The 26,611-nt window shown below is 39.0% G+C and overlaps 1 protein-coding gene across 3 annotated transcripts in view; it reads right to left on the reverse strand.

Annotated features, from left to right (window-relative positions):
• LOC123718054 (protein mahjong) overlaps positions 1 to 25,792 on the reverse strand; it is a 40,712-nt gene extending 14,920 nt beyond the window's left edge. For 2 of the 3 annotated variants that reach the window (XM_045674424.1, XM_045674423.1), the window contains exons 1-20: positions 25,439 to 25,792; positions 24,637 to 24,787; positions 24,209 to 24,346; positions 23,764 to 23,888; positions 23,327 to 23,402; positions 22,374 to 22,467; positions 20,991 to 21,092; positions 20,226 to 20,333; positions 19,010 to 19,095; positions 18,286 to 18,453; positions 17,355 to 17,488; positions 16,693 to 16,804; positions 14,071 to 14,207; positions 12,150 to 12,234; positions 11,731 to 11,891; positions 11,094 to 11,224; positions 9,133 to 9,224; positions 7,780 to 7,902; positions 4,453 to 4,606; positions 2,926 to 3,071 (exon numbers count right to left, since the gene is read on the reverse strand). In XM_045674424.1, coding sequence (XP_045530380.1) covers positions 2,926 to 3,071; positions 4,453 to 4,606; positions 7,780 to 7,902; positions 9,133 to 9,224; positions 11,094 to 11,224; positions 11,731 to 11,891; positions 12,150 to 12,234; positions 14,071 to 14,207; positions 16,693 to 16,804; positions 17,355 to 17,488; positions 18,286 to 18,453; positions 19,010 to 19,095; positions 20,226 to 20,333; positions 20,991 to 21,092; positions 22,374 to 22,467; positions 23,327 to 23,402; positions 23,764 to 23,888; positions 24,209 to 24,346; positions 24,637 to 24,787; positions 25,439 to 25,536 — 2,421 coding nt within the window. In that variant the 5' untranslated portion in view covers positions 25,537 to 25,792. The remainder of the gene's footprint in view (positions 1 to 2,925; positions 3,072 to 4,452; positions 4,607 to 7,779; positions 7,903 to 9,132; positions 9,225 to 11,093; positions 11,225 to 11,730; positions 11,892 to 12,149; positions 12,235 to 14,070; positions 14,208 to 16,692; positions 16,805 to 17,354; positions 17,489 to 18,285; positions 18,454 to 19,009; positions 19,096 to 20,225; positions 20,334 to 20,990; positions 21,093 to 22,373; positions 22,468 to 23,326; positions 23,403 to 23,763; positions 23,889 to 24,208; positions 24,347 to 24,636; positions 24,788 to 25,438) is intronic. The other variant, XM_045674425.1, reaches the window with a different exon arrangement.
• Between the last annotated feature and the right edge of the window lie 819 nt (positions 25,793 to 26,611).

Raw genomic sequence — 26,611 nt, forward strand, 5'->3', positions numbered from 1 at the left:
GTATGAGTGCACGTGTTCCGAACGATGTAAACAATTGACGCACGCCTGTCCCACCACATCGCCTATAAAATGGGTGCGCATCGAAGTGAAGAGAGCATTTCTAGTACGCCAAGGAGACCAACCGCCGAAGACTGCGCACCGTGCAAAACACCGTCTTACGGCGCGCAGTACCACGCTACGGTACTGCGGATGGAGTCGATCGACGAGTTCGTCGCACGGCTCGCTATGAGGATGTTTGATCGAGCGGACGCCTCTCAACATCCTCCCCTCCAAAACATCGCGCCTTGGCACTCCAGGCCGCCCGACCAATACAAGTACCCGTGTGAGCTCTTCTCCGCGGGTCCCGACGGCACCAGGGCAGCAACCGCGGCTTCGACCGCTGGTCGCCTCGCTGGGCCTCCCCCGGGGCCACCGGGGGTCTCACCCGGCGGAGCTATACCGCGAGCCGCGCAAGCTGCCCGATACCACCACTCATCACGACACCAGGGCCAAGTCGAGACTACTCCTTGGCCCCCTCATCACCACCGGATTTGACACCCCGGACATGACCCCATCCGCTGCGCGCAGCGGATAGAGACCGAGTCTCCCCGCGCGCCGCAGCCCTCATCACACCACCTGAAGGGGGCAAACGCCCCGAACAGGGAAAAACACCCCCCTCGCGAGGGAGGGTGTAGCATTAACTCCACATGAAAAGAGGATTTGTTTGCCAGCGCTCGTACTGTTGACATCTCTGTAAATTACTAGAAAAACTCCTTTCTTGGCGATTCCTTTAAGGTCTCCGCAGTTAGGCTATGGAATTCACTTCCCGTCCCTATTCGCTTAGCTCCTTCTCTATCTTCCTTTAAATTTCTTCTGTACAAACATTACCTGTCCACATCGTATCCCGAACTTTCTTACTAACTACTAACTGACGTAAGACTTATCTTAAATTATCGTGATTTATGTGTCTTTTTACTTTCAATTTTAAATGTATCTTCTTAGTTTAGTTTGTTTTTTTGTTCCTGTTTAGTTTTTGTCTTAATAACTGTGTATAACATGTATTTTCGCACTTCTTGCCTATCTTATGTAATTTAATACTTTTTTTCTTCTTTACTCAGTGGTTGCCGGGAAGAGATCGCTCGAAAGCGATAATGCCGTCAGTAGCCCTCCTTTTGATTTAATAAAGTTCAATTTTTTTTTACTGTAGTGTAACGAAGTGTTAATGAATGAATAAATAAAGTGTTATTGTGTTATTGGAGTTTATTGTTTTGAATTATCTTCGCTATGGAATATACAAACCAATGAAGTAAATGACGTAATAGTTTTGAAGAATACGGAGCCAGTTCTTCCGTCATATATATAAACAAATAGCGGACCTGATAGACGTTATACTGTCTTAACTTTGAATATTGATTTCGAATTGGTATAATTAGCTAAAAATGCTTTATGATAACATTCTTTGTTTGTTTTTCTGGCGTATGTAAATAGTTTTGTTGATATTCGGACATATTGTTACGAAGACGGGTCGAATGCAATGTTTCTAGCTTTTTCCACTACTTAGAGAACTTTTCAGCAGGCTGCAATATGATTTCTGACCATTTCAGGAGAGGGTCAATCACATATTAGAAAATTGTAATTTCCATAATGTTATTCGATTCATTAATGTCTAGTCGAGTGGTGCAGTTTTCAGGAAACCAGTTTTCAGGCGTTTTCAGGCCTAGTTATACCCCTTTGGTGGAGGAATATTCTAGACAGAACTTTCTAGGTGTGGGACAAGGACAAAATGATACGAGAGAGAAGATCGGAACCTTCTCGAAGCTTGACTGGGCACTCTAGAACGCCGTGCGACAAGGACGGAGCAATGTGCGAAAGAGACAAAGACTACGGACGAAAAAGTTCTCGAATATTGTTCAAGATTATTCCCAGGGACATACATATACATGTATAAGCGAGCCGAAACGCGACCAAACTGCGTTAGTTTCGAATGCGATATCAAGCGATAAAGTGAATTGTGTAAGTAATTAGTGAGTGTATTTGTGTGTTTAATAAGTGCACTTCTGCGAGAAATTTGTGTTTATAAATTCCTCATTGATATTTCAAGAAATAAACCCTTGAAGCAATCTAAGGCTTTTCTATCCGATCCCCTAGCTCGTAACAATATAATTGGCCATGAGAAAAACAAGGATTGGATTTTCAAGATTAACGCCACAAACAATTAGCGACTGTAATTATTTAATATGTATTTTATCAATATAATAACTCCGATCGAAGCATTTATTTACATCACGCATTCTGTCAATGTTATGTCAAACGCCATAAGATTACATGAAAAAAGTTTCAGTTGTAAAACTGAAAAAAAAAATTGCCATTGTAACAAAAGTATTCTTAAATTGTCTAATATTCCGGGCAATTTACTCGTGTTTTTCTTCATAATTACCTTCTCCTAATAATAACAAACACAACAAAAAATAAGACTTTGCAATTTGGTCGGTTTCGCGTTATTATCACTTGTTGTGTTTCGGAACGCGACATTGCTTAGACATCAGTGAGTGCTTGTAATTTAATATGAACTTTATTGAATAGCAATAAAGTTCAAATTGACTCTACATTTTATTTACAAAACGTTTGTATGGGAAAAAGAAAAGGGCTGTTTTAGGGTTTTCCCGGAAATTATTCGATTTTTTCTCGCCGTAAAAACCATCCTTAGACTTCGACGAACATTTAAAAAAAAAGAATTGGTACAATTGGTCACCAACACATTTTGCGATTCATTTTTATATTATAGAAGATATACAATAATAGAAAGTATTTATACATATAACACGCAGAGCTCCAAAAGATAAGCGGAAGACACGAGACTCTGATGCCAATCACTCCCTGGCTGTTTGGAACAGCATCTAAATGAAGAACGTGACGAGATAAATGTTTTCATTCTTAAATACTCACCCTGTGTATATTAGCGAGTGAAGTCTCAAACTCCGCTCCCATATGCTTGCTCTTCCCGGACACACGTTCCAGAAGCTCCAGGGCATACTTCTGGAACATCACGTGCTCCTGACGTTTCTCTTGGAGTATGGGATCACGCATTAGTACTGAAAAGATTTAACAATACAATGGCTTTACGACAATTAAATTAAAAAAAAAACTTTCGAGCTCTGATGAAACTAAATTAAGACTGTGTGTCATCCATCCCCACTAACGTAAAAAATAGTTATTACAACAAACTCCCAAGCGAATTTAGAGAATTAGCTATTTATAGAAACTAGCTGCCCCCGCGAACTTCGTTTCTCCTTAATGTGGTTTTAGTTAGCCTTAATACCGCGACACGAAAGAATAATTTCACTGTATTGTCGTCACTATAATTTGAATTTGATTTACACTTTGGTCTAAGTAACACGTGGTTGGCTATGCTAACACCAAAAATTAAAAAAGTAGAAATAATTCAATTTCACGCTATTTCGTTTACTACAAAATAAATTTAATTTATACTTTAGCCTCAATAACACGTGGTAATCATGATATTGAATTGTAGCTTATAGGACACGTTTGTCGGTTTACTATAGCAGTGCCATCTATTGATTACTTACTCAATGCAGTCGAAAAGTATCGACATCTGTTGACAATCTTTTGGAGTTAACAGATAATTGTGACTGTCAATTAATTATAGATAAAATGCGACTATAATTAAAGATCTAAGCTATCCTATCTCTTAAGTTGGACCAGACTGCTCACGGTGTGGCAATTTAATTTAAAATCGGTTAAGTAGTTTAGGAGTCCATCGCGGACAAACATCGTGACAGGAGATTTATATATATTAAGATAAAACCCTATTTCCCTTGGTAACGCCATCACGCTTGAATGACTGGCGATGTCGCTAATTATTTTATTGTTGTGTTTGTTATTGACAGGAGAAGGTTCTTATGAAAGAAAAAAATAAGAAAATTCAAGCGTTCAAGTATTACGTTACGAATTGGGGGGGGGGGGGGGGGGGGGGTGTCCTCTTGTAAAACGTTACGATGCGGGGATTAATTACGCGTTATTGTTAATAATATTTTCCACGACATAATGGTAAGTTAGGTAAGGTTAAGGTATAAAGAGTCGCTGAGCAACTTAGCAATTAAAAGGAGCGGAGTGTTTATAGCCAGTTCTTCTCTTCCGTTCTACGCCCTTGATTGAACTGGCAGTCAATGTTTAAGAAGCATTTTAAATACATTTCTGTTTTTGACGTTCATAAGTGTACATTGTGTTACCGAAATGAATAAATGATTTTTGCCTTTGACTCAAAACCTGGCAATAAAAAAGAGTGGCCGAGAGTATCTTGCCAGTTCTTCTAGACCACTCTACTGTCTTGCGAATTGGTAGTAAACGTTACTTTGAGTTCAGTAAGTATTATCTGCTTAAAGTGTTGCGGGAAGTGGTTAGGGGGTTGTATACACAATAAATTACAGAATACTACAACAGCCTATGATTTACCTTGTATTTGTGATGTGGTAAACAAAGGTAGCTTCGAGATGATCTGCCGGACGGTGGAGCACCGAGCCAAGCCGCACAAAGCCCTGCACGCCAGCCCCCGGATCCTGTCAGCGTCTGTTATTGGCGATTTTGTCATCATTAATGAAAGGAGTACCTGTAATGTTTTTAGTTGTATTTAACCCAATATCAAAAAAATGTGTGTGTGTACTAGTGTGCACACGCAAGATGTGAATCTTCTTTTTCGAAAAATCATCTACTATATACAACTTTACAGAAATTGGTTTAAGTTAAATTAGATAAAGTTTAACGAAAGGCTTTCATTATCATAGACACGAATACAAATAATACAATTATTTCATTTAACCTTATCAATACTAAGATTTACATAATTTCATTAATTGTAATAGATTTACTATCATTGTTATCGTTATTATATATTTTTGTTATAAATGGCTTAGAATCTCTTCGAATCAGCCGTGGTAGGGACAAGAAAAAGGAGGCGCGTAACGGAAAAATGTGACGCGTAACCGAAAAATGTGACGGCATTTTTTTTTACCAACGCCGCTAAAGTTTAACTTCGATAAATCAGTGGCGCGACAAGCTCTTTAGGTCTGGGCCTCAATTTCTGAATCTAACTGAATCCTTTTTCAATCTACTAAGCAAGTGGCTGATCAGCCTTCTGTGATACACGCCATCGACTTGTTGGATCTAAGGCCTCACGATGTCTTCCTTCAGCGTTCGAGCGAATAAATGCGCACATAGAAAGAAAGTCAGGGATGGAGTCGCATGCTGAAGCCACTAGGCCAACATTCTGGGCTTCAACTCCCTCAGGAGTGCCTGAGAAGTAGTTGAAGCCCAGAAAATTAAAAAAACAAAATATCAAGTATTATCGGGTTCAAAAGCAGAAAACTATTTTTATACAGATGTTCGAAAATTATTATTGCGACATACGACTGTGTTGAAAAAAGCAAACAGACAGAGCTTTGTTCTAAATACTTGTTTAATAACTTTTTGGGGCGAATCAAGACCTGCCCCTTTATCGGTTTGACGTTGAGGTTTAAAAAAAAAACTTTTCTTAGAATCAGATTGAAGACATCACTCCAAGGGAGGCATGTAAGTCATAACTTCTCATGCAACTGCTGCATGTTGTTTATGGAACACCCTGTACCTAGGTAAGACTGAAAATGTTTAGAAAATGAAAAACGGCTTAATGTAGAAAGTTGCCAATACTTTTATTGTTTTTCCAAGTAATCTCCGTTCCTCTCCACACATCTTCACATTCGATGGAACCACTGAGAAAAGCAGTGGGCCCATTCTTCCTTAGGGATCTCTTCTACGGCATTTTCGTAGGCTTTCTCCGCATCTTCAGAGCTCGTAATGCGAATATCTTGAATTTTTTCAGTTCTTGGGTATACATGAAAGTCACAGGTCACAGTCAGGAGTGTATTGCGGAGGATTCATTATCTCGACACCTGCCATAGTCAAATATTCACCAGTCCATGCGAAGGTGTTTCTGGTCATCGGTTAATGTATAGGAAATCCATCTGGTACAAAGCTTCCTACGCCTAAATGTTTGTGTAATATTTTTTGAACTTGACTCATACCAATGCCTAGGCTTGCCCGTATCTGCTGATAGGTCATTCTCTTATCTTCCTCTATCATACGTCGCACAGCACTAATGCTTTCGTAGTCGCTTTTAATGGACGTCCCTGACGCGGATCATCATTGAGATTGCTACGTCCACGTTTAAACTTGTTAAACCAATTGTAAATAGTGGCACGAGATGGGGCTTCATTAACAAATGCTAATCGCACCCAATCATAGCTTTGTTATTGAGTAAGCCCACAACGAAAGTCATAATAAATCATTGACTGAAATTTTTTTCGCGTTAGGTTCATTTTCACGTGTAACAAGAGTTTTAGATTTGCCGCCAATTCACAAAAAACAAATGACAAATGAATGCAATTTACTACCAAAGACCAAAGAGTTCTAATATTGAAATTCATAAAAACTTTTCATTAGCAATGTTTCTAACTGGCCAGTTCTAGACACTTTCAGTGTTACCCACGTATAATATTGTTACGAAGACGGGTCGACTGCAATGTTTCTAGATTTTTCCACTAGTTAGAGAACTTTTCAGCAGGCTGTAATATGATTTCTGACCGTTTCAGGAGAGGGTCAATCACATATTAGAAAATTGTAATTTCCATAATGTTACCCTAGTTTTCAGGAAGCTGAAACTTTTTTTCAGTCAGTTTCAGAACATTTGTAGTCGAGTGGTGCAGTTTTCAGGAGACCCGTTTTCAGGCGTTTTCAGGCCTAGGTATACCCCTTTGATGATGGAATATTCTAGACCAAACTTTCTAGGTGTGAGACAAGGACGAAATGATACTAGAGAGAGAGAGAACATCGGAACCTTCTCAAGACTTGACTGAGCACTCTAGAACGCCGTACGACAAGGACGAAGTAACGTGCGAAAGAGACAAAGAGTGCGGACGTTCTAGAATTGTGCAATCGCTACTCAGTAGCAAGCCCGCCTAGAAAGTTCTCGAATAATGTTTAGAATTATTCCCAGGGATATAAAAGCGAGCCGAAACGCGACTAGTCCTTTAGTTTGGAATGCGATAACAAGAGAGAAACACCGAAGCAATAAAGTGAATACAAGTGATAAAGTACTGTGTGAAGTGTGCATAAGTGAAGTAATTAGTGATTGGTTTTTGTGTGTTATAAGCGCATTTCTGCAATTAGTTTGTGCTCATAAATTCCTCACTGATAACCAAGAAATAAACCCTTGAATAAATCTACGGCCTTTTCTATCCGATCCCCTAGCTCGTAACAATATAATTAAGTTTTCTTAAATAGAGATAATATCTCTCTTATTCGATATTTTAATTGCCGATACAACGATACTTGTATTCTCGCTTTGAAAAAGTAATATAGACGATCTAATCTAATAATCTATGCCCGGGGAATCCCCGCGTTTTATTCAGTGTTGTCTCGCGTAATGTTTTCGATACCAAATTAAATAAAATACAGAATTATATACATTTTATCAATGTTAATTTTAATTATTAACAGTTATTTATTTAATTTAATTTAAGTATGTTATGTTTATATTTTTTAATAAAAAATTCTTAACCAAACTTGATATATTTTCTCGTATTCAAGAAACGTTCGTATAGGTATCGTAAGAGTATCGTATCGGTATCGTAAGAGTATCGTATCGGTATCGTATCAGAGAAAAGTCGTATCGGCTTCCTTTTTATATTGTTTTTTTTAAATAAATTTTCATTAAAAAAACTCCGGTTTACCAGCCCCTGGACTTACCATGATTCCATTATTGGTTCTGACGCTCTCCCAGACCTTCTGGATCACGTCTTCATAGGATTTCATTGCTGTCTTCTTCTTCGAGGAACCGGGTATCGAGAAACGAGCCGTTGATATTCCAGACTAGAATTCGTACATACAAAAAAAATCATATAACTCATTTACTTTAGATAATATTTATCAGTCTTATGTAACAGCAGGCAAACGGGCCGAGGGGATCTGTTAAATGATAATACCACCCATGGACACACATTGCCAGAAGGCTCGCAAGTGCGTTGGCGGCCTTTAAAGAATTGGTACACTTTTTACTTGAAGCAAAAGGGCAGAAAGCATCTGATGATATGTGATACCACCACCCATGGACCCACGTTACCAAAAGGCTCGCCAGTGCGTTGACGGCCTTTTAAGAATCAGTACGCTCTTTTCTTGAAGCAAACGGGAAGAAGGCATCTGATGTTAAGTGATACCAACCTCCATGGACACACATTGCCAGATGGCTCGCAAGTGCGTTGCCGGCCTTTTAAGAATCAGTACGCTCTTTTCTTGAATCAAACGGGAAGAAGGCATCTGATGTTAAGTGATACCAACCTCCATGGACACACATTGCCAGATGGCTCGCAAGTGCGTTGCCGGCCTTTTAAGAATCAGTACGCTCTTTTCTTGAATCAAACGGGAAGAAGGCATCTGATGTTAAGTGATACCAACCTCCATGGACACACATTGCCAGATGGCTCGCAAGTGCGTTGCCGGCCTTTTAAGAATCAGTACGCTCTTTTCTTGAATCAAACGGGAAGAAGGCATCTGATGTTAAGTGATACCAACCTCCATGGACACACATTGCCAGATGGCTCGCAAGTGCGTTGCCGGCCTTTTAAGAATCAGTACGCTCTTTTCTTGAAGCAAACGGGAAGAAGGCATCTGATGTTAAGTGATACCAACCTCCATGGACATACATTGCCAGATGGCTCGCAAGTGCGTTGCCAGCCTTTTAAGAATCAGTACGCTCTTTTCTTGAAGCAAACGGGAAGAAGGCATCTGATGTTAAGTGATACCACCACCCATGGACACTAACATTGCCAGTAGGCTCGCAAGTGCGTTACCGGCCTTTTAAGAATTGATTTACTTTTTACTTGAAGCCAAAGGTCAGAAAGAATCATGTTAGCATAATGTTATGTGATACAACCACCCGTGGATACATATTGCCAGAAGGCTCGCAAGTGCGTTGGCGGCCTTATAAGGACCCTGAGTGGGCAGCTGGTACTATTTAGTGGTGGCAAAACTGACTTAAGAAACGCTCAGTTGTGGCACGACGGACGTCGAGGTGGTACAGATGGAATAACTAAGTAAACTCACCCTATGTAAAGGTGCGCACACGCAGTTGACTAACACATTCAGAGCGGCCTTTTGAACTTCCGGCTCCACTATTATGTCACCATCTGCCGCCGCTGTAAATATATTACAATTGAAAAAAATACTTGACCTCGACGACAACGAATGAATGATGACGTCATATATATTTTCTGGACAGGCAAGATCAGCAGCTTTTTACATCTAAGTATAAAAAAATAAAAATAACTCGCCAAAAGTCATGTCGAAAGTACTTTTCAATTGACAGGAATTTGATGAACACGTAGCCAACTTAATTAGCCGTTCAATTATCAGCCCACACATTTAACTAGATGGCGCAGTTTGACTAGCGGCCTCAAAGATATTCAGCTACAAAGCCGTAGCGTTTGTCACAACATTTAATAAACTGGCTAATGCTTCGGCTAGGCCTAGGCTTAAATAAAAGATATGAAACATATGACATAAAGAAATATTTCTTTAAAAATTAAATTGCTTGAGTCAGTCAAAGCTAAATTCACATTATTATTCACAGCACTCTCCTATTGAACTTGTTGTTTTTCGTTTAACTTTGGAAAACACCATCAAATTTGTGGTTTGCCGACGCCATATTGACAGTTTGAAGAGTTTCGTTTCGAGTTTGAGAGGCAGAAAGTGGAAATAAATTTAAATTAACAGTCAAAATCGTCATCGCTCCAAATAATTTGCCTAGCTGTTTGATCAACTGGCTGAACATCTTTGAGGCCGCTAGTTAAACGGCTAGGCTGTTTATTCAACGGCTGATTAAGCTAGTTAGCTTCGACATACACATAACATTTTTTACTAAGTTAACTTATAAAAACATTAAAAGTGTGTAATGTGTTGTGGCTGTAAAGGGCCCTGGCTCAGCATTATTCTGTGGAGCAGACGTGTTCCACAACATTCTGCCAGAGACATTTAGTTTGCGCAGACGCAAAAAATTGTGAAGTAAAGAAGTCTTGGAGAGAAGAAGAAGAACGCGCGGAACAATGAACGAGCGATAGAGAGGCACGATCGGCCTAAGCGTTTGGCCTGTGACGCATCTCTCTTTCACTCCATTGGCCGATGCGTCCGAGTGAAAGAGAAAGCGGCAGCGCACAGTACGTGAACTGTTTATATAGGGATGTTTTCTCATGATATTAACACGTAAAATTATCATCCGTAAACCGACTTTACAGACAACCATTTTCTAAATTACTTCTGTTTAACTTAATGACTATATACTGAGAATATAATTGCTATACAAACGCGGCACGATCGTAACTATCAAATACATTCAAATACACATAAAAAATAAAATGTGTGCGTGTAGTGTACACACGTAAATGAAACTTCTTTATGACCTTCGAAAAATTATTAACTATATGCAAGTTTACAGAAATTGGTTAAATAAAGTTAAACTAGACAAAGTTTAACAAAAGGTTTTCATTATCAGACACGAATATAAATAATACAATTATTTCATTTCACCTTATTACTACTAAGATTATTACAGAATTTCATTAATTGTAATAGAATTATTACTATTTTTACTTTTCAAATCAACCGTGGTAGGGACAAGAAAAAGATGGCGCGTAACGGAATAATGTGACGCGTAACCCAAAAATGTGACTGTGTGAATGTGCCGATAAAGACTAAAAACTTCAAAAATAAAATATGTTTATCATGGACTATATATATATATATATATATAGAATATATATCACTTATTCCACGTCATTAAATTTGTCTACATCCCTACTCATCGGAAAAGAAGACAGAGGATGTAGGCCGAGAGAAAAAGCCGGCGTAAAAAACTCTATGTACTCTTTTAAAATAGCAAATCTGACACTCACTCATGCTAAATATCTAATAAGACAGTCGTAAAACAAAAATTACTCAAAAAACTGTTTTAAACAAGTACCACGGAATATTATATTGTTTTTATTATTATTATATGAAAAATAACTCACCCAGCACTATACTGACGCCAGCGATCATTTCCGACTCCCTCATGCTGATCTTCTCGGTGAGCAGCAGTTGAACACGTGGCGCCACACAGCACACGGAAATCACGTCGAGGGCTGATCGCACCGTTTCTGCCCTGAAAAACAAAATTATCAATCGGAGGGTAGTTCGAAATTTTAAACGTGATAATTGTTCGGAGGGTAGTTCGAAATTTTTGGAGCAGGAGGCTCACCTGATGTTAAGAGATACCGCCCGCCCATAAACACCCAATACCAGAGGCCTTTTAAGAATTGGTACGCTGTATTCTTGAAGGACTCTAAGTAGAATTGGTTCGGAAGTACTTCAGTGGACAGCTGGTTCCACATAGCGGTGGTGCGCCTGCGCTGCCTCGACGTCCTGATGAAACTCAGCTGCCGGTATTAATCCGAACAACTCTGAACACCCTCCATGGTAAATGCGGTAGAAGATAGGCAGAGTGACCCCACATCTCTACGCCAAAGGATCCAGCCGCTCGGAGAGGGATTTCTCTATGTTCATCTCTATTCTAAAGCCTACTATAACTTAATCTAGAAACTTAAGTCTAATTTCAAGTCCTGTCAATGTTTCTTATGCGATTTGACAGCTTTCAAGACGGGAACTTACCGGCCATTATAGTTCCAGTCATACGCGAATCCAACTACCTGCAAAAGCAGAGTTACACCTCCCAACTCCAAAAGTTCGTCTACCGGAGGCCAACGCGACCATGGCGCGTGTTGGACTATTTCTATCTGCTCCTGTATCTCTTCTGGCGAGGACTTTGATGCCTGAAAAAGAAACCAGTGGAACTACAGCTGTGACTTGGTATTTTGTATCTGGTTTTATTGTGGTCAATCACCATCTGTGCCTGATAGGTTTCAGTTCTAATGCTGGTTTCCTCGCTATGTTTCCCTTCAAGCGGTTAATTGCGCACACGCACAGTTAACAGGAAAATTATTGTGACTTTTGTCTGTTAAGTTACTAAATTAGTTCCAGAAAAATATTCATCACCCCCTGTATAATATTTGTGTCAGAATTGTTCATACCTTATAGGGCGGTGGTTCTGGAAGCGTATCCCCTTGTTGCCTAGCAACCAGCGACGCACGTATACGTAGATGCGGCTCGAAATATCTAAACGTGCAATAATGTATAAATATCATCATTTTTTTATTGATTTCCATAAGTCTACGTGAACTGTGGAAGTCTGGACCTATCTGAATCCTATCTCTTTTTATCACAGGATAAACAGAATTCGAGAAAGAGACGAAAGAGTTTACCGCAAGACGGCTATTGGGTACACAAATCAATACAAAAATTTTAGGTTTGGGCCTCAGATTTGTGTATCTGTTTCATGGTAATTTGTTATTCTAATAGGCAAGTAGATGATCAAAATCAAAAGTTTTTATTTCAAATAGGCCTTTGCAGGCTCTTATGAAACGTCTAGTTGCACGGTTCCAAAAAATGGGTCGCATGGAGAAGAACCGGCAAGAAACTCCATGGACACTCTTTTCAACAATGGATCAGCCTTCTGTGCTTGACACACGCCGTAGATTTTTTGGGTCTAAGGTCTGGTTCCTCTCGATGTTTTCCTTCACCGTTCGAACGAATGTTAAATGCGCATATAGAACGAAAGTCTTGGTTCACAGCCGGGGATCGAACCTACGACCTCAGGGATGAGAAGATGAGAAGCCACTACGGCATCACAGCTTAGGGCAACAATAAAGACACTTTAACACCGATTTAACGAAAAATTGTCTTCATTTTTGACATTTAGTAAAAGAAAAATAATATCATTAATAAGTCGTAAATCTCTTCTTTAAGAATATTCTTTAGTTGTGAAGAATTATCCATGCCTTCTAAGCAAGAGGAGCAGAAAAGTGGAGCAAGTACCCACTTCCATTTATTATATTGTTACGAAGACGGGTGGACTGCAATGTTTCTAGATTTTTCCACTACCTAGAGAACTTTACAGCTGGCTGAAATATGATTTCTGACCGTTGCAGGAGAGGGTCAATCACATATTAGAAAATTGTAATTTCCATAATGTTACCCTAGTTTTCAGGAAGCTGAAACCTTTTTTCAGTCGGTTTCAGAACATGTGTAGTAGAGTGGTGCAGTTTTCAGGCGTTTTCAGGCCTAGGTGAAGGAATATTCTAGACCAAACTTTCTAGGTGTGAGACAAGGACGAAATGATACGAGAAAGAGAGAGATCAGAACTTTCTCGAAACTAGACTGAGCACTCTAGAATGCCGTACGACAAGGACGGAGTAACGTGCGAAAGAGACAAAGAGTGCGGACGTTCTAGAATTGTGCAATCGCTACTCAGTAGCAAGCCCGCCTAGAAAGTTCTCGAATAATGTTTAGAATTATTCCCAGGGATATATAAGCGAGCCGAAACGCGTATAGTCACCTTTAGTTTGGAATGCGATAACAAGAGAGAAACACCGAAGCGATAAAGTGATAAAGTACTGTGTGAAGTGTGCATAAGTGAAGTAATAAGTGACTGTGTTTTTGTGTGTGTAATTAGTGCATCTCTGCAATTAGTTTGTGCTCATAAATTCCTCATTGATTTACCAAGAAATAAACCCTTGAATAAATCTACGGCACTTTCTATCCGATCCCCTTAGCTCGTAACAATATTAAGTGGTGGGCCATGGTACAATAAGAGCATATTTGGAAGATAATTAAGTAGGAACGAAAGACCAGATTTGGATCCCAATGGGATAAAGGCTCCATTACGGAGACAGCAGATAGATGGCAGACTGTGGCACAGAGATGAATGGCGGGATCTGGAGGTGGCAGACAGATGTCAAAAAAAACTGAGTCCAAAGTCTAAAATAAAAAGCTATTATGAACCGGAGGGTAGTTCGAAATTTTTAAAGTAATAATAGTTCGGAGGGTAGTTCAAAATTTTTAACCTGATAATTGTTCGGAGGGTAATTCTTTTATATCTATATTATATATTACCTTCTAAGAGCCACACACACGTGCCGGACTATCTGTCGTGCAGCGCAAGTCTCATCATCAGACACCCGAAGTTCCTCTTCATCAGATCCAAGGATCGGGAGTGTTGATATCACATTGTAAAGTTTCCGAAGACCATCCTATTAAATTTAATATATTAAAATACATGAGCAACAGGAACTAGAATACGAAAGAGAAGTCTGAGTTAGTTTGCCCATGGACAAAAGATGAGAAGCGGGAAGTAGGATACAAGGCAACCGTGTATCATGAAGTCTTTTTTTAATATAACAGGAGGCAACCGGGCACGAGGCTCAAGTGATATCCATGGAGACTAACATTGCTAGAAGGCTCGCAGATGCGTTGCCGGCCTTTTAAGAATTGGTACGTTTTTTTCTTGAAGCAAACGAACAGTAGGTATCTGTTCTTTTCACTTGTCCTCTCTTAAGTACCTTCTGGAGTTGATCTAGGTACGACTAGGCTTATCCATAGACCAGTCAATTTCCAACCGGCTTGATGCTGTTGCGTAGAGATGTGTGGTCTCCCTGCATCTTCTACCGCATTTACCATGGAGAGTGTTCAGAGGAGTTAAGTTGCAGCTGAGTTTTATTTGACGTCAAGGCAGAATACCAACCGCATCACATCGACATCCGTCCGACAAGTGAGCGTTCAACCATGTGGATTCCGCTGCCCACTGAATTATTTCTGAATCAATTCGACTAGGGTCCTTCAAGAGCGTACTAATTCATGAAAGACCGGCAACGCACTTGCGAGTCTTCTGGCAATGTGTGTCCATGGAGGTTGGTATCACTCAACATCAGATGCCTTCTTCCCGTTTGTTTTAAGAAAAGAGCGTACTGATTCTTAAAAGGCCGGCAACGCACTTGCGAGCCTTCTGGCAATGTGTATCCATCGGTGGTGGTATCACTTAACATCAGGTGAGCCTCCTGCCCGTTTGTTTTAAGAAAAGAGCGTACTGATTCTTAAAAGGCCGGCACCGCACTTGCGAGCCTTCTGGCAATGTGTGTCCATGGGTGGTGGTATCACTCAACATCAGATGCCTTCTTCCCGTTTGTTTTAAGAAAAGAGCGTACTGATTCTTAAAAGGCCGGCAACGCACTTGCGAGCCTTCTGGCAATGTGTATCCATCGGTGGTGGTATCACTTAACATCAGGTGAGCCTCCTGCCCGTTTGTTTTAAGAAAAGAGCGTACTGATTCTTAAAAGGCCGGCAACGCACTTGCGAGCCTTCTGGCAATGTGTGTCCATGGGTGGTGGTATCACTTAACATCAGGTGAGCCTCCTGCCCGTTTGTTTTAAGAAAAGAGCGTACTGATTCTTAAAAGGCCGGCAACGCACTTGCGAGCCTTCTGGCAATGTGTGTCCATGGGTGGTGGTATCACTTAACATCAGGTGAGCCTCCTGCCCGTTTGTTTTAAGAAAAGAGCGTACTGATTCTTAAAAGGCCGGCAACGCACTTGCGAGCCTTCTGGCAATGTGTGTCCATCGGTGGTGGTATCACTTAACATCAGGTGAGCCTCCTGCCCGTTTGTTTTAAGAAAAGAGCGTACTGATTCTTAAAAGGCCGGCAACGCACTTGCGAGCCTTCTGGCAATGTGTGTCCATCGGTGGTGGTATCACTTAACATCAGGTGAGCCTCCTGCCCGTTTGTTTTAAGAAAAGAGCGTACTGATTCTTAAAAGGCCGGCAACGCACTTGCGAGCCTTCTGGCAATGTGTGTCCATGGGTGGTGGTATCACTTAACATCAGGTGAGCCTCCTGCCCGTTTGTTTTAAGAAAAGAGCGTACTGATTCTTAAAAGGCCGGCAACGCACTTGCGAGCCTTCTGGCAATGTGTGTCCATCGGTGGTGGTATCACTTAACATCAGGTGAGCCTCCTGCCCGTTTGTTTTAAGAAAAGAGCGTACTGATTCTTAAAAGGCCGGCAACGCACTTGCGAGCCTTCTGGCAATGTGTGTCCATCGGTGGTGGTATCACTTAACATCAGGTGAGCCTCCTGCCCGTTTGTTTTAAGAAAAGAGCGTACTGATTCTTAAAAGGCCGGCAACGCACTTGCGAGCCTTCTGGCAATGTGTGTCCATCGGTGGTGGTATCACTTAACATCAGGTGAGCCTCCTGCCCGTTTGTTTTAAGAAAAGAGCGTACTGATTCTTAAAAGGCCGGCAACGCACTTGCGAGCCTTCTGGCAATGTGTGTCCATGGGTGGTGGTATCACTTAACATCAGGTGAGCCTCCTGCCCGTTTGTTTTAAGAAAAGAGCGTACTGATTCTTAAAAGGCCGGCAACGCACTTGCGAGCCTTCTGGCAATGTGTGTCCATGGGTGGTGGTATCACTTAACATCAGGTGAGCCTCCTGCCCGTTTGTTTTAAGAAAAGAGCGTACTGATTCTTAAAAGGCCGGCAACGCACTTGCGAGCCTTCTGGCAATGTGTGTCCATCGGTGGTGGTATCACTTAACATCAGGTGAGCCTCCTGCCCGTTTGCCTACTATTACATTTTTAAAAAAATCTGCGTCATGATATGTCAAAATAAATCGCCCCAACTTTTATAATGAGCTGAACCCTGAAGCCAGGCCAGCACTGCTCTCACAATGAATACTTTAAAATACCTGATGGTCAAACTCCTCCAAAATAACTCTAAACTGGAAGGAGAGACCGAAGAACATGGTCGCGTGACATCTCCCTGAGTCGTGGGAACATTCCAACAGCCATAGCGCGTATCTGAAATTCAAACACGTCGTATTTTCAGTAAGGGTTCGAGTCTCGGGGAAAAACAATTACTCTGTGGAATCAAAAAGCTGGACCGTATTTGATGAAATCCAGATACTGAATAACATTAAAATTTCAATACAATTTAAGGGTCCATATCCTCATCTCATGTTTCAGTCTCGTTTTGAGCGCTGTCATATATTCAAGACCTCAATTTTTCACCGAATTCCAGTTCTAGACAAACATACAGTCCAACAATATCACATCCTTTTTTGAGTCGGTTAAAATAACAGTTTGTGACCGTTCAAGTATTATGCAAAACACTGCAGTTTAAACCCCCCCCCCCCCCCTCTCACTTGTCAACAAAAGGAAGGAATCCTCATTTCGTTTTTAAGCATAGACAATGTGGGTAGTATTTGTAAAAAAAAAAAATTACTTTTGACGTAATCACCAAATAAGAAAATCAAAGACACCCCCCGCCACCCTTCTACACCCCTCCCCCCTATAAAGCTTACGTAATACTTGAACGGCCCCTTTCACACGAGTCCAAAAAAATTCTTACCGTACTAGGTCGGCCAAAGTCCTTCGTGGAAGCTGGCAAACTCTCTCCATCGCATCCTCGCAGTACGCGAGATAATATAAACATATAGACACACCCGTGGCAGCCACAGATGGCCGTGGGACTTCTAGAAATTTCTAAAAGAAAAAAAGACATTCATTTTCAACATTTACTGTTTCTTATTAATCATTGAATTGCTCAACCTTCTTTCAAATTAGTCAAAGTACTTATATAACTTTGCAATCACTATTACTATAAATAGTCGTTAATTTGTATACAGCAATATTGAAAAATAAAAGAAAACGCATATTTGACTTTGACATTAATTTATAAACTGTGACATGACAGTGACAGCTGACAGTAACGCCATTGCCCCGACACAATAAATAGTCGTTAATTTGTAGAACTAGCAATATCGGTATTGAATAAACCACAGGTATTGACATATTTGACTGAGGTTAATTTATAAACTGTGACAAGACAGTGACAGCTGACAATAACGTCATTGCCTCGACACAATAAATAGTCGTTAATTTGTAGAACTGGCAATATCGGTATTGAATAAACCACATGTATTGACACATTTGACTGACGTTAATTTATAAACTGTGACAAGACAGTGACAGCTGACAATAACGTCATTGCCTCGACACAATAAATAGTCGTTAATTTGTAGAACTGGCAATATCGGTATTGAATAAACCACATGTATTGACACATTTGACTGACGTTAATTTATAAACTGTGACAAGACAGTGACAGCTGACAATAACGTCATTGCCTCGACACAATAAATAGTCGTTAATTTGTAGATCTAGCAATATCGGTATTGAATAAACCACAGGTATTGACATATTTGACTTTGACGTTAATTTCTAAACTATGACAGCTGACAGTAACGCCACGGCCTCGACATTTATAAATAGATATGTACCTGCAAACCTCCCATGTTAATGAAATCTATAGAGAACTTTTTATGGCATAGTAAGGCAGCTAAATACTTCAGTGCTTCGAAAGCCAGCCTCGAATCTTTGGACTCGCGTACATTTAGGTATCCTAGAATTAGACCTAACGCGTCCTTCTCGAACACGTGCGACAGGAACTGAAATATTGGACAAATTGTGTTATTGAAAGGGATCTATATAAGGATATATATATACATATATATAAGGATAGAAAATTAGTTATTAAAAAATCCATAATATAAATGATTTTCATAGTCACGTGACAGAATTGACGATGACATAATGATAATAAAACGTCTAAATCTCGACATTCGTTAGGTGTTTACAAGCATGTTACGTCATATGAACTTGTGCGACGCCATCTTGCAAAAAGCGTTTTGGCGGATTCTTATAAACTGACAATATAAATGTAATAATAAAACAAATTTTTATGTGAAAATAATATGCAATTCCGAGCTGTGTGTATTTGTGTAATTAAAGAATGACAAATAAACATCTTGACATTAGTTACGTGTCTACAAGCATGTTACGTCATCTGAACTTGTGCGACGCCATATTGCACACAGCGTTTTGGCAGATTTTTCTTCTGATTTGCCCACAATACCATATGTAAAATATTTAAACATTCAAAAACTTTTCATACAGGCAATGGTGATATTAAACGAAATGCTAAGCAGAAAATGATAAAGTTACCTCTTGATACTCCCCCATCGGCGTCAAATATCGGAGTATTAACATTTGTTTGGTTGCGTCCGTCAGCGGATGAATTTGAATATTGCCTGAAAATTATTTTTAACCAGTTAACGTTTTGTCATACGGAGTGAGTCTCAAGAAAAATGAAAAAAAAATCAGTAGCGCTACAACCTTTTTAGGTCTGGGCCTCAGGTTTATGTATCCGTTTCATATCAATCTAATAGGCAAGTAGGTGATCAGCCTCGTCTGCCTGACACACGACGTTGAGTTCCTCACTATGTTCACCGTTCGAGCGAATGTTAAATTGCCAGAAGGTTCGCAACTACGTTGCCGTCCTTTCAAGAATTGCTACGCTCATTTCTTGAAAGACCCTAAGTCGAATTTAGCCCGAGAAATACCTTCCCGGCCATTGTAAAAAGTATCCCCAGTGCTTTAGTCCGCATAGCAATGAATAGGGGTTAGGACACAGCCTTGTGGAACACCAGCATTGACGGGTTTAAAGTCGGAGAATACTCCGTCGATGATGACCTTAATGCTCCGATAAGCGAGAAAGCTGGAAATCCAGTTGCATAATTTCTCGGGGAGCCCATAGGCTGGAAGCTTGGAGAGCTGTGCTCTGTGCCACACTGTATCGAAGGCTTTCGCTATGTCCAAACTTACCGCCAGCGCCTCCCCCTTGGACTCAATTGCCTCTACCTATGTGTAAGGTATACAAGGAGGTCACCAGCTGAGGGACCACGACGAAAGCCGTACTGAGAATCGCTAATCAGCTGCTGGCCTTCTAGATACCTCAAGAGCTGGCCGTTAATAATGGTTTCCATTATTTTGGAGGACAAGGAGGTTATAGCTAATGGGAGATTTGGACGGATCAGAGAGATCGCCTTTTTTAGGCATCGGTAAATAATATTAACAATCATATGATGTGGGTGGTGATTGTTGTATGCCCTTATGCCCCACATGGGGGACAAATGACCCCATATTTTTGTTTCTATATGTTTGACTCAACTTATCAACCGATTTCAAAAATTCTTTCTCAACTATAATACTATATCATCATGAGTTGTCATGAGCTGTCAAACCTTTTCCCTGTAGGAATTTTGAAATATTTGACAGCGGTCAAGATCTAATTGTCACTTTCTCTTGTCTTTGAATTGGGCATAAATTGTTTATGATTTTACGAGAAAAGATCCTGAAAGAAAATTCTAAAATTACTCACCAATAACGTACGTCTCCATTTCGACCCAACTGGAGTTTGATGACGTCTCATGAGGATGAGGGGGAGGAGGGAGAGTCCTGTGCGTACCTGGAGGTGACCATACAACACCTGAAAGAAAAATTATATAATACCGCATTCCAATTCCAGAAGGTTCGCGAGTGCGTTGCCGGCCTATAAGAATTGGTACGCTCCTTTCTTGAAGGACCCTAAGTCGAATTGGTTCGGAAATTCCCACCAGACATGGACACTAATTGCCAGAAGGTTCGCGAGTGCGTTGCCGGCCTATAAGAATTGGTACGCTCCTTTCTTGAAGGACCCTAAGTCGAATTGGTTCGGAAATTCCCACCAGACATGGACACTAATTGCCAGAAGGTTCGGGAGTGCGTTGCCGGCCTTTCAAGAATTGGTACGCTCCTTTCTTGAAGGACCCTAAGTCGAATTGGTTCGGAAATTCCCACCAGACATGGACACTAATTGCCAGAAGGTTCGCGAGTGCGTTGTCGGCCTTTCAAGAATTGGTACGCTCCTTTCTTGAAGTACTCGACCGATTTGCTTCAAATTTTGTGACAATATCTATTTCATCCCCTAAATTTGTTGTTTTATGATACATAATACAAAAATACATACATTAATTTCCACCCCTCTACGATCAAAACCCAATTAAAAAAAAACAATTCACAGAAAAACCCAAAAAGTTTTCATTCCGGCAAACCACACACTAAAAATGAACGATCAATCCAATTTGATATGAAAATGGATACTTACTGTTATTCTTTTGAGGCGTTGGAGGAGATTTAATTAAATTGGAGCTCGATCCAACCACCGGAGAATCCAACTCCATTTCCCCTCCACCTGTGTCCTCTGCTTCTGAAACATTCATTTGAAATTGAGAAAGGAAGAAAGAAAATCTTCATTATACACAGTAAACAGGATATTTAGGTAATGTTAGTTGTAGGATTCTCTGTGTTGTCAAGTCTCTTCAAGTTTGTGTGTCAGATCTGTCATTCACATAGACAGAAGGCTCACAAGTGCATTGCCATTTGTTTGTGTGTCAGATCTGTCATTCACATAGACAGAAGGCTCACAAGTGCATTGCCATTTGGTTGTGTGTCAGATCTGTCATTCACATAGACTGAAGGCTCACAAGTGCATTGCCATTTGTTTGTGTGTCAGATCTGTCATTCACATAGACTGAAGGCTCACAAGTGCATTGCCATTTGGTTGTGTGTCAGATCTGTCATTCACATAGACTGAAGGCTCACAAGTGCATTGCCATTTGTTTGTGTGTCAGATCTGTCATTCACATAGACAGAAGGCTCACAAGTGCATTGCCATTTGGTTGTGTGTCAGATCTGTCATTCACATAGACTGAAGGCTCACAAGTGCATTGCCATTTGTTTGTGTGTCAGATCTGTCATTCACATAGACAGAAGGCTCACAAGTGCATTGCCATTTGGTTGTGTGTCAGATATGTCATTCACATAGACTGAAGGCTCACAAGTGCATTGCCATTTGTTTGTGTGTCAGATCTGTCATTCACATAGACAGAAGGCTCACAAGTGCATTGCCATTTGTTTGTGTGTCAGATCTGTCATTCACATAGACTGAAGGCTCACAAGTGCATTGCCATTTGTTTGTGTGTCAGATCTGTCATTCACATAGACAGAAGGCTCACAAGTGCATTGCCATTTGTTTGTGTGTCAGATCTGTCATTCACATAGACAGAAGGCTCACAAGTGTTTTGCCATTTGGTTGTGTGTCAGATCTGTCATTCACATAGACAGAAGGCTCACAAGTGCATTGCCATTTGTTTGTGTGTCAGATCTGTCATTCACATAGACAGAAGGCTCACAAGTGCATTGCCATTTGTTTGTGTGTCAGATCTGTCATTCACATAGACTGAAGGCTCACAAGTGCATTGCCATTTGTTTGTGTGTCAGATCTGTCATTCACATAGACAGAAGGCTCACAAGTGCATTGCCATTTGTTTGTGTGTCAGATCTGTCATTCACATAGACAGAAGGCTCACAAGTGTTTTGCCATTTGGTTGTGTGTCAGATCTGTCATTCACATAGACAGAAGGCTCACAAGTGCTTTGCCATTAGTTCGTGTGTCAGATCTGTCGGGTTAGTATTGAAAAAACTATACCTTTACCATTACTTGGTCCATTTGGCTTAAACTCATTGCTGGTCCTTTTGTCAAAACGGGCGAAGTGACGGGTCTGATTGCTTTGATTTTGAGGCTGAAAATATATAAAAATACTTTTAACATATATAATCTCTATAACTCGAAAAGTCGACATGTCAGGCATAGGATCACCTACTTCATATTAGATTAACATCATGAAACAGAAATCTGAGGTCGAGACCTAAAAAGATTGTCACTTATTTATATTATACACAAAACTCTATATAACACTGGAGGGACTGTGTATATGCGTTATAGAGTCGTTAAATGAAGAGAAGAGAAATACATAGATGACCAACTCCTTCTTAAAATTGGTCATGGTCAACGTTTTGAATTTAATTTTAAAGAAGCTTAGTCTCACAATACATAGTAAAACAAAAGCTTTCGCCTGTAGTCATTTCTATACTTCTGTATGTCTGTATCTAAATATCAATCTCACAAAAAAAAACCATATTGGAAATATATGAACTCGGAAAGTCCAAGATACTTTAGAATGGGTTAAAAAATGCAATTATGTGTGTACTAATGTACACACCTAAGAAGTGAAAATTCTTTATGACCTTATTTTTAGACAAATGTTCTACTATTTGCAATTTTACAGAAATTGGTTATATAAAGTTAAATTACATCAAGTTTACCAAAAGGCTTTTATTATCACAGACAAGAATACAGATAATACAATTATTTCATTTTACCTTATCACTACTAAGATTATTACAGAATTTCGTTAATGGTAATAGAAATATTACTGTCATTGTTATCGTTATTATATATGGCTTCGAATCACCCCTGGTAGGGACGAGAAAAAGATGGCGCGTAACGGAATTCCGTGACGCGTAACCGAAAAATGTGACGGTAAATTCCTTTCCAACGCCGATAAAGAAGTTTCACTTCAAAAATATTTTTTTTTTTACCTTTTCTTCAAGTGATTTATTCCGTAGATTGTGTAATCTTTCCAGCATTAATGGTACTAACATCGCGTTTAGATCACTGGAAATATTAAACAAAAAGTTTAAAATAATCCATCAGTACAACCCTCTTAGAATGAATATTTTATGAATTGGGCGATAAAAGATACAGATAAAACATGCAGTCTACTTAATTAGACACAAAGGAAAAATTGTTGCACAGTCGGGACTTGAACCCAAGAACTCATTAATGTAATTTATATTTTAAAATGTCAGTTAACGCCTGACAGTCAACCTAACAGATATTAGTTCCAATCATTTCAGTATAATAAACAAAATATTTATAATTCTTTATCAAAATCACAGCTAATCACTAATTGAAAGTTCTGAATGCTATACACTAATTGTTAAATGCTTCATTAGACAAGTAAGGAAATAATTACCGAAAGTTTGTGGCAATTTCCTGAACTTCCATTGCAGCAGCGAGTAGACCTGTTGCATAGGATTGTAGTGGTTCTTGTGAATTTGTAGCCCAACCCACTAATCTATTTATAAGGTTTTCGTTATCCTGAAATACATATTTTATAAATCAGTATTAACATTATAATATTAATACCAAGAACTTATAGGTGTTACCCCACATTAAATAGCAGGGATATTAATATATAGAAATAGACATAATACTTATTACTAACACACAGTCACACACAAAATAATAATAATCCAAAAATGAAAGAAAAATACCAAAACATATATTTTTTTAAGGATATCAGTCGGCTTAATTTTAATTAAAACCTATGTTTATTGCATAGAATTAGGACAAATATTGATTTAAATTATAATTCAGTAACTACCAATCATTCTGAATATGCAAATTTTTTACAATACCTGAAACACGACACTCATCTCCAATCCAGGCATAAGGTCAAGTGTGAGACGACAAGCAACAACATTTAGTTTGTTAACGTCACGACCTATAATATTCTGTCTTGAATAGTATGTATCTCGAACATAATCATTTACTAGCTGGAATGAAAAAAAAACTGTTTATATTATCTGTGCATGTATATACAGAACCAGTTGTGGAATCCTATTAATATTATTATATCCTAATAAAATATAACAAAAAGAATATAATCATGCATCACCCAGTCGTTCTTGAGATTAGTTCCATGTTTAACCAATCAAACGATGAGTTGTGGAGCAGACATGATTAGATTATTTTCATTGTGTAATTTTTTTTATAAACAACTGTCAATGTCCTAGAATGTGGACACATAGGACTTACCAGTTAAGCTAAGGATTAAAAGACTTACCTTAGTCATAAAGTTGTCTTTCTTAAACATAACTTTAAGAGCATGTCCTAATGCACACTCTGGATCTGTTCGGGATGGGTGCCTTTCATCAAATGGATCTGGGTCCTTTTTCATAAAGTTTTCCGTCTCCGCTTCTATTATCTCTGCTATCCTGAAAACATTGAAATTTATTTAAGTGTAACATCTAAAATTGTATTTAAATAATTATTAGATAGAAGACATAATTAGATATTGTAAATATGTTTTTACTTTACTTTTTTATATCACTAATGTATCTAAAGCTAAGACTTATATATTTAATTCAGACATAAATCTAAGTTATTGCTTACATGTAATAACATGATCAAACATGCTTTTACAAAAGTTTGCAAACAATATTTCTTAATTACTTTTTTATGATTACTCAACAATGCTGGTTTTGAATGCAATAATAATAAGATTTTGTTAAATTATAAAACCTGTTAAGAAAAATAAGTTAGGCCAACTTAAACTAGTCGGGTCAATTTCCACTTGGTTTATATTATATTAAAAAGTATTAAAGTAGGTCACTCCCGGGAGGTCTAATTAATTACATCCGAACTTACCCATTTCAATATTACGTACGATGAATGACGGAATGTAAACACTAACAAACTATTCGTATCTACATAATTTATTATAAAGTTAAAAAATTTACTGTAACTAATAACATAAAAGTAAAATACTTAAGTTGCAATATATTATCGTCGTAAAAAGTTACGTTGAACAAGAAAATATTGAATAACGGCAATGTCCACACAACAATAAGATGCCGACCAATTACCTAGTCAAAGTTGGAATAGGATCGTAATTTGGTGTCGCCTGTTGCTCTTCCCATTGCCGCAACAACTCGGTTACTTCTTGGGCAGGTCCCGAATCCATTTCAAAGCACCAACACGCTTCAAAAGTTAGGAAAAATAATATAACCTAACAATTCTTAAGAAAATATTTTTAACACTTTACTAAATTATATGGTATAATAACTGAAGATTATGGTAATAAATTGTAAATATTGAAAATGTTTTGTCATTCATTTGAAATAAAATAAAATATTACTAAAGCTAGTCTTTTCAGAAAATTAAGCTATCAAATCTTGTAACTAGCCCACTATCCTATGATCACTCAAAAGTCGGGGCCGCGTTTTTCGCTATCCTTCAATTTCTAAAAGGTATGACAGTGACATATGGATTAAAAGTTACAGATAATGTTAAACGTGGCAAAAATAAACGATTTTCATATGGTAATATCAGTCAAATCAATGTACGAGATCTGACAACCGTTGCTAAGATTTTCCTATTATCTTCTTGAAATATGTTGTTTTTGTAAAAATGTCGACAAAGCCATTTCGGTCTCAAGCAAGAAATTTAAATGTTTCGTAAAATAAAGGAATAAGAAGGTGTAAATCAAAGTCAATATTTGATTTAAAAGCGTGTGGTGAGTTGACCGGTAAGTTGGACTGAGTGGTTTTGATACTTTTAGTTTATTTTATATTTTACTTTGGTACAATTGTGATTTTTTTCGATATATGGTGAATCGTAGCTGAGGGCACGTTTGATGTTGGTGTGTTTTTCAGACCTGGTAAAAAGAGGAGAGGGTGGAAGAAGGAAATCAATTTGGACAGTGTCGATTTACAGTTTATTGGTAATAAAGTCTCTTCTCTTCTTCTTCGCAACCCCTTAAATGATACATAAACTTGCTGTCTCCACACCACTCTATCCTCAGCTTTTACTTGTCGTGTCTCATGCTTTATGATTCATTCCTAATGCTGACCTTCATTAATTGTTATGGATAATGCTAGTTATTATTCCGTACATTTTAACAAACCACCCACACATGCTAATCGGGTCTATAATCTAAGGTATACGAGAAAGACTCCTTGCAACTGATTTAAATTAGGTATAATGATGTTTGGCATAATGTCAACTACTTGAAGTAGTGAAACAAAACATGTCTGCAC

Source organism: Pieris brassicae, chromosome 14, assembly GCF_905147105.1.
Source record: "Pieris brassicae chromosome 14, ilPieBrab1.1, whole genome shotgun sequence".
NCBI classification, from domain to species: domain Eukaryota; kingdom Metazoa; phylum Arthropoda; class Insecta; order Lepidoptera; family Pieridae; genus Pieris; species Pieris brassicae.